This window comes from Propithecus coquereli, unplaced genomic scaffold (assembly GCF_000956105.1).
Source record: "Propithecus coquereli isolate 6110/MARCELLA unplaced genomic scaffold, Pcoq_1.0 Scaffold11, whole genome shotgun sequence".
Lineage (NCBI taxonomy): Eukaryota > Metazoa > Chordata > Mammalia > Primates > Indriidae > Propithecus > Propithecus coquereli.
In genome coordinates this window covers 8,461,597-8,470,506 of record NW_012134969.1, presented here as the reverse complement: position 1 = coordinate 8,470,506, position 8,910 = coordinate 8,461,597, and the positions used below count along the sequence as shown (strand labels likewise).

The following is an 8,910-nucleotide window of genomic DNA, read 5'->3' as shown; positions in this document are numbered from 1 at the left end:
GGGCGGGTGCAGCTTTCCAGGCAGAGAGAGCAGCCTGTGCCCAGCCCAGAGCAGAGAGCAATGGCACAGTCGAGAGACAGAAAGCAGGTTCTACGGCTGTGACCAGGTGGCTGGGCCTGGGCCCAAAGGGCTTCCTGATGCTCACTGAAGAATTTTTTGTAAGTGGACATTTAGAAACAAACTGCGTTTCTAGAAAGGAAAACTGCAGAGGAAGTAGGTTCAAGATGGCTGACTCGATGCACCTGCCCCTTGCCTCTCCCACGGAGCCGATGCAAAATGCGAGTAGGTATTCATTCACCTTTGGATAGATCCTCTACGAGAGAGGAGCGGGACTCAACAGAGAAGCGAAGGAAGGCACCAAAAGCAAAGGAGAGAGAAGCGAGGCAGGATCAGAAGTGCCTGCACGTGGGGAAGGCTCCACACTCCCGCCGTGGACTGCACAATCCTGGCTACAGGAGGGCCCCTCCACCCTCCGGGGCCTCCGGACTAACACGGGGGCTGCCCAGAGACTGTGTGGTGGCCCTGCTCTGGAGCGGGGCACAGTGAGGTCCTGCAGGCTTCTGAGCCCTGAGCGCTGCAGCCAGCGCCATTCTGAGAGCCCAGACCCAGAGCGCTGCGGCTACCTGGGGCCAGAGCTGCACCCTCATCCCTGCTGCCTAGCGGGGGGGTGGGGGGAGTTAGGAAGCTGGGCACTGTCATGTGCTCCAAGGACAAATATTGCTGCTGCTGCTGCTGCTGCTGCTGCTCTGCTGCAGGACACAGGAGCAAGCAAACCCCAACAGCCTGCCCTGCCCCCGCCTGAGCTTTCTGCAGTAGCCTGGGGACCAGCCCGCCCCTCCACACAGACATTCCCCAGCACCTGCCTGGACTGTGACAAACACGGGGGAACCTGCTGCAAGTGCTTTTTAGAGCAGGGGAGGGCAGAGTGTGCACTTAACTGCACCAGAGAGCCCCTGGCTCATGATCCGAAGTTGTCTGCACCCCTCCAAGTAGAGACATGAGCGCAGAGACAAGTCTGTAGGGCGGGAGAGTGTCCCCCACCCTAGAGCAGAAGCAGCACTGGAGCCCGGGAAAGGATGTGGAGACAAGGACCTCCCCTCTTCCAACTACCCGATGTTGCAGACGTAGCTGTCTTTGCCCCCAGGCACGAGCTTTTGGCATGGTGAGCTGCGGGATGGCCAGTGCCAGGCTTGCAGGGGTAGATACACCCCCAATAGTACTCTGCTCACCACTCCTGAGTTCTGTGTGGAGGGTGCGGCTTATGTCCCTCCCTTCATGAACGGGCCGTGCTTCTGCAGCTGTCCCGACCCAGAAATCTCAGCCCTTGGGTCTCTGCAACACTGGACCACAGCAGTGATGCAGAGTAGGACTGGTGAGTCCAGGGGAACTGTGGGTCTCCTGGTGCTTGGGCATTCAGGGCAGGCCACATCCAGCTGACAGGAGTGAGGAACATACCAGAGGGCCCCACAGACACGAGGGGACTAGGGCACCAGCTTTCCACCATTCAGAACCTTCCCTCCTCCCCTCCCTGGCCCACTGCTGCTAAGGCAGCCATGGCTCTTTCTGCTCAGGACTGGTGGAGGTTCCACAGGGGACAATTAAGTCAGGGCACTTGGGAGTGGCTACCCCACCTCTTGTAGAGTACTCACCACACCCAGGATCCCACAGAGCTTGGAGCTCACTCCTTTCCCTCCAAAAAGCCACAGCAAGCGCCTTCATGTGTCCCAATGACGAAACCTACTGTCTCCCCTGAGGGACAGTAGTCCTCCCTGCAGCTGCCTGTGTCCGCTAGGAGGAGCCCACCCTCCCAGGAGGCAAGTCCCTGGCACAACCACACCTTCCCCGCTGCAGCATTTCAGCCACAGCCCACAGCGGGTCTGGCAGCCCCGCACACAGCAGGCCCAGCTGCCTCCACCACCTCCGCTGCAGCGGGGCCAGGTCTGAGAATCTGGGTGCTTTTGTTTCCCTGAAGGACAGGGACCACTGTCACTGCTGAGAGAGGAGGTGTGAGTAGTTCATGAGTCCCATAGCCTCCGCTAATCTCATCAAGAGGAGCCCGCCCCTCCTGTCACGGGCTCACGTGCATCCGCCCTCCTCCTACCTCTCCAGCAAGAGAACACCCCAACCCTCACCATCACGGTTAGCACCTGAGCTCAGGGAGGCTTGAGGGCAAGTCTGCAGCCTGGTCTTAGTCTGGTTGCCCCAGGCACACACCATCAAGGGGCCTGGAAACTGTGGATTACCTAACCTAGTTCACTACTGCTACCACCAGAACACTCTCCCTGGGGTCTGAGGTCCAACGGACCCAAATTGCCAGCAACACCATAGTGAGTCCCTACCTGCATGAGTTGAAAGGCAGCGAATCTCTCTACACTGAACAGCAGAGTTACCAGCAGAGTAGGGCAGGTGAACTGCAAAGCTATCTGTTTTGAAGTGAGCAAAGCCGTTCCAAACGAGAAGGAACCAGCATAAGAACTCTGGCAATATGAAAAAGCAGGCTCCTTCAACACCCACAAAGGAACACACTAGCTATCCAGAAATAGACTCCAACCAAAAGGAAATGTAAATCAGAACAACCTCTATGGAAAATAGTATGGAGGTTCCTCAAAGAACTAAAAGCAGACCTACCATTTGATCTAGCAATCCCACTACTGGGTGTCTACGCAAAGGAAAACAAGTCATTTTATATAAAAGACACCTGCACTCATGTTTATCACAGCACAATTCACAATTGCAAAGATATGGCATCAACCTAAGTGCCCAACAACTGATGAGTGGATAAAGAAAATGTGGTACATATATATACCATGGAATACTACTCAGCTGAAGAAGGAATGAAATAATATCTTTTGCAGCAACATGGATGGAACTGAAAGCCATTATCTTAAGTGAAGTATCTGAGAAACGGAAAAACAAATACCACATTACTTATTTATAAGTGAGAGCTGAAGGATGGGTATACATGGTTATACAGAGGGGTACAATGGACTTTTGAGACTCAGAAGCAGGGAAGGTGGGAGGAAGGTGAACGATTAAAAATTACTTACTGGATACAAAGTATACTATAGGGTGATGGGTACACTGCAAGCCCTGACTTCACCATGTACAATTCGTCCATGTATCAAAAAAACACTTGTACCTTCTAAATCTATTGAAATAAAAAAAGTACAATATAATAACATAGGCTAAAATATGTTACAGGTATTAAAATGAGTATTTGTGAAGAATTTCAGTGACATGGGGAAAAAGGTTTCAACAATAAAATTTTTAAATAGCTAAATAGTCTGTATGAGAAGTTCACAATTAAAAAACTTACGTTTTTTAAACATACAAAATGTTTCAAATGTTACAAATGGTAACAGTTGTTGTGTTTGGGTGGTAGGATAAAAAATGGTTTATTTTTCTTCTGCTTTCCTTTATTTTCTCTTTTTCACCAATCAGGCATTATTTCCCATTAGTTTTTCAATTCTAAAAACTTTATTTAAAAAAAGAAAAAAGGTGAAAGCTGAAAGATTTCTAAAAAATTGTAGCATTTTTCCTGAAGAATGAATAAAATACACAAGGGTATATAGATACACGATTCGCGGTGTCCTTTTACACCTTGTGACGTGTTGATTGTCCAGGCAAATTGAAGTTGAGGGAGTCCATAGTGTTTCCCTCGTAATTTGGGAAAAATTATTATATGAGAATTGGGCACACGGCTCCGGTAACTCTACGGCAGTTTGGACCTCAGTTGTAAGAGATACCGCAGAGTTTCATACTGTACAATGGATTAGAATTTACTGTCCTACATTCAGGCTGCTAGAGGTAGATCCAAAAAAGAAGACAAATTGGTCTTTTTCCCCCCACTATGTTTCTGAGACAAAAAAAGTAGTCAAACTTTTGAAAGAAAAAATGTGTTCAATATTATAGAAAGGAAAGTAACAGTTGAAATGGGATCATCAGCTCATTTTTCCTGCTGCCAAGAGCAAAGGAAGTAGGACAAATAACGGCACTGTGAGGCTTCCCTGGGGGAGAGGGGAGGGTTTACGGGCGTCACATGAGCTTTCTCCAAACACATCAATTACAGGACATTTTATGAGCACAGTATTTTGAGATTAGGGGCTCCAGATTTTTAAAATCTGCCCTATAATCACTAATGATAATAATGGCTTATATGTATATATTATATGTAGCACCTCATTTCATCCTCAGAAGAATATTTCCATTATAGAGAAGAGCAAATCAAGTTAAAGAGAGGATACATAACGTGCCCAAAGTTGTATATATTTTAGACACAGAATTGGAATTTTAATCCCAACCTTGCATTCTTAGCTCTGAAATTCTTCTGCATCTCCTACCAAACAGCAAATGGTGTGAGCAAAAATTCTTCTCTATTTGTCTAAAGTGAAACTGTTTGTAAGCTTCAAAGACAAGCCCATCCCTGATGTCTTCACTCTCACCTGAACGACCATACAACTGACTCTGCAGCTCCCTTCTGGCTCCTAACACGCTCTGTGATGTCTGGCAAGAGGACTCTGCATGCAGGCTTTATCTCCCCTACTGTGGAGACGCGGATTTGGGGGGCATTATGGAATCTCATTGACGTTCACCTTCCCCACTGTCCCCAGTATCACCCGCATGTCTGTGAGCAGTGACTGATCAAGAAATTGCTGAAATCATGACTGGCTGACCAAACTCTTGACAGGTTATTAATGATATTTTCCACAGAATTCACATCTTTTCAGGGATATCCTAAAATCTCCAAAGATGATTCCATCTAGAAGGTGAGAGACCGAGCAAAAGGAGCTTTCTGAAAAGACTTCTCACTGTTTATTATAATCCCTTGGGAGAAATGAAAATTTATGTTCCTGCAGTCTTTTTTTTTTTTTTGTGACAGAGTCTCACTTTGTTGCCCGGGCTAGAGTGAGTGCCGTGGCATCAGCCTAGCTCACAGCAACCTCAAACTCCTGGGCTCAGGAGATCCTCCTGCCTCAGCCTCCCAGAGTGCTAGGATTACAGGCGTGAGCCACCGCACCCGGCCCCTAGAGTCTTAAAGTTAGCACCTCAATCAGTAATTTCTTTAAAGTGATTTGCTTGATATCTGAAATAAAATTACATTTATGTCATTTACATATTTATTTTTAAGTAATCTTCCTTTTTACGGTAAAAATGTAGCTTCATTCAGACCCATTCCTTCATTCCTTTTCTGCTCTTAAGGTGGTTTGGGGCTCAACAGAAAAGATTTGAGCAAGGTCCTAGTGATACCACTGGCATCCTGAGCCAACAACACTGCCCCAAAAGGGTGTGTTTTAGGTCAAGGTTAGTTTCCCTTTATATGGTGTTACTTACAACTGCTGGTGAGGGGACATGGATGCTCGCAACGGACCGTGGGCGGATGTGGTTGACCAGATGGCAGAGGACGACGCCATCCATGAGTGCCGCCCCCAGGTCCTCGTGCAGACTGACCTTCAGCCTCATCTCGATGCTCTGTTGGGGGAATCAGAAGGAAGCCAGTTGCTATCGACACTGAGGCAACCGAGGGTAAAATATAATTACAGGTATTTACGAACTGAGGCACTCATTCCATTATGGGCTATGAGGATAAGAATGTTCAGAAAACACCGACATTATTTACATCTTTTCCAATAATATTGAAAATGCCTCTGCATAAAAAGAAATTCAGTTGTGTCTAAAATTTTTAATTAGTAGAATGAAAGAAATCATGGAATCGCTTCTTGAGCTCAATGCTTCCTCAGCCTTGGCAATGAAAATATACAAACAGAATGAATTGATAAATAAAAACCAAATCTGACTGGTTCAGACGGTCTGTTTTAGTTGAGAAATCAATTTTTGTTCCTTTTTAAAAAATTAAACTTTTGATTTTGAGATAATTTGAGATTCATATGCATTTGTAAGACATAATAGAGAGAGATTCCATATACCCTTTGTCCAGTTTTCCCCAATGGTAACAATTTGCAAAAAAACAACCAGGATATCGACATTGATACAGTCAAGACATACAACATTCTCATCACCACGAGGATCCCTCCAAGTCTGAGATATAGGAGGCAAAAAGCAAGCCCATGGAGCTCACTCTCATGTTGTTCCTCAAGTTCTAGAGACCCTGGCCAGTCTGCCTTCTTCTCTTTACCTTTCAGAGTGTTCTTATGTTTGCTTTATATTTAATGTCTTGGAGTTTAAGTGTATTTAGTGGGAGGAACAGGGAAAAATATGTCTACTCCATCCTCTTGTAAATCAATTTTAAAACCTCAGATAAAAGTTTCTGCTTTGTAACAGAAGCTCCTTTTAACAGGATAATAGCCTATGAAGGGATGAATAAATTTGGTGATTTAAAATACATGAAAACTTAAAAAACAGTGCCTATCATAGAATAGTGTTATATAAATCTCTTTCTGAATCGTACTGTTTGTAGACACATTTTTAAAAGTACTCTTTCAGTCCCTAATTTTATATCACTAAATTAAAACATAACTGATCAATATGACCCATGCCTAAGATAAAATAATAAGGTATCACTCTTTGAGAGGCGTATCTTGGCTTCTGGTCTTGTCTGCACAGATCTTGGAAAGTTCACCTTCCAAGTTTACAGCACGTCCAAATACTCTGGGCAAATGACAGGTCTGACTTTCCCCTCGTGCTTGTTGAACCAACCACCATGGCTTCAAGTGGTGGTAAAAGGTTTTTTTTTTTAATTCTTTTCTCTGGACCACCTGCTAGACGATATACAGAGTATCATCTGCCATAACAAAGATGCCGACTTACCTTAATTTAATTTAAATTTTATTCATAGGATTCATTGCTCATTTGTATAACTCAATACTATCTGAAATTGCATATTAATTTGTTTCCTTCTTATTTACTATCTGTTCCCAATAGACTATAAGCTCCATAACAGCAGGGACCTTCCTGTTCTGTCCATGTTCACTGCCTGGAATACCACCTGTCTAAGTGGCAGTCAATAAATATTTGTTACTGAAAGGAGAAATTTAACATAAAATCTATCTCCTCCAAAGAGATTTCTTATACTCTTCTAGTTCAGAGCTATGATACCTCTCTTGGAACATAAAGAACTTATGTAGCAATTCATAACGTGCTGCCTTTAATAACTAACACCAATGTCTTCTTCCCTGTGCTGTTATTTAATCTCCCACGCGGACAACCGTCTACAGAGTGCCCACCAGGAACTGAGAAATGCAAAAGGAATAAGACAGCCATGGTCCCTGCCATCGCCAAGCTTAAAATCTTCAATGTTCGCCAGCACATGACTTTGTCCTTGGTAGGAACTCAGATGGTTTGTCCACTGAATGATTAATTTAAAAGCTCTGACCAGTTTGGGGTACAAAGTGAAGATAATTCTAAACATCTTTAAATTAATGGAATATTATTATTAAGTAAACAAGTGATAGAGCATTATTTTAAAGTATACCTAAATTAAAATAGGGCTAGCATTTATGCATATGTATTAAGATTTTCTCCTTACATTATCTCATATTAACATATCCGTCACAAAACCCCACTGAGGTGGATTAGAACTAGTTTTTAGTACATGAAGAGACTGAGACTCGGTGTTGTTATATGACTTGCCCAATATTGGTCAGTCAGTAAGTGACCTAGCTAGGTTTGAAACTAGGCTTGTTGGCAATACTTCAAAGTCCTACTTTTTTAAAAAATAGAGCCAGGGTCCTACTTTGTCACCCAGGCTAGAGTGCTGTGGTATCATCACAGCTTACTGTGAACCTGGAACTCCTGGGGCTCAACTGATCCTCCACCTCAGCCTCCCAAGTCCCTAGGACTACAGGTATGTGTCGCCAGATCTGGCTAACTTTTTAACTTTTTTGTAGACACTATATTGCCCAGGCTGGTCTCAAACTCCTGGCCTCAAGTAATCCTCCCACCTCGGCCTCCCAAAATGCTGGGATTATAGGCGCAAGCCCCTGTGCCTGGCCCTATTTTTAAAAAATATAGAATGTTGCTTCACTTCTGAAAATTATTCTTTAGTTACATAATATTTCTTGGGTACCTCACGGAGTTGTTCCACCAGTTCTTTTTCTTCTCTCATCTGTTCCATTTTCCTTCGGATTGTAAACTGTGGGTCTATAGATTCCAAATTTCTCTGAGGTCTTAGAAACACTGCAATACAAGGGGAAAAAAGTTTTTATGTAGTGCCTTGTACAAGTTGCCACACAGCACTATTCATATTAAAATTAAACAGTGTTTTTATGTATCCAAAATAATTCATTTGCCACTCGAAGAAACAAAAGAAATTCTGATTTCACAGGGAAAGTTTGATTCAAGTACTCTGAAAGAGGTTATATTTTAAATGACACTGGATTGTGTGGACTAACAAGCTGTGTTTTTTGGTGATAATAAACTGAATGCAGGGAAGGGTCTGGGTCATTGTTGGGACCATCCCAGGCCACTTCTCTGAGAGATGGCCTTTCTCTCTCACCCTTCCACTATTTTCATTCTAAGTTTTAATTTACACTTACAAACTTTTCATGAAATTCAGATAATTTCTTTCAAATAAGATGGCTCTAGAATTGTTTTACTTATTAAAAATAAGCGCAGGTTAATGTTTTTGCTGGCATAATATTTTTCTGGGTTAAGAACTAAGTGACGGGTTAAGAACTAAGTGATGATACACAGGATTACGTATCTGAGTGTGGAGTGGAAAAATTCTGCCTTCTAGCCTGTCACTGACAGGGTATCCAAAAAGTTAGCTCTCTGGAGATGAGCACAGACTTCTTTTAGAAAGGCTGGCAAGATTAGAGACAGCTTAAGAGATCACTGTTGGCTTCAGGTCCTTAAAGTCACAACCTCCAAGAATAGTAACTAACAGCAGTGCTTTCTCTGTAAGGAGTGAAGAAAATGCATGCTCTTAACCTCTGAAGACTAACATCTTTTAAA

At 43.9% G+C, this 8,910-nt stretch overlaps 1 protein-coding gene across 1 annotated transcript in view; it reads right to left on the bottom strand.

Annotated features, from left to right (window-relative positions):
- LRCH1 (leucine-rich repeats and calponin homology (CH) domain containing 1) overlaps positions 1–8,910 on the bottom strand; it is a 185,257-nt gene that overhangs the window by 23,203 nt on the left and 153,144 nt on the right. Inside the window, exon 17 of the mRNA XM_012648354.1 lies at positions 5,332–5,469. Within this exon, the coding sequence (XP_012503808.1) occupies positions 5,332–5,469 (138 nt within the window). The remainder of the gene's footprint in view (positions 1–5,331; positions 5,470–8,910) is intronic.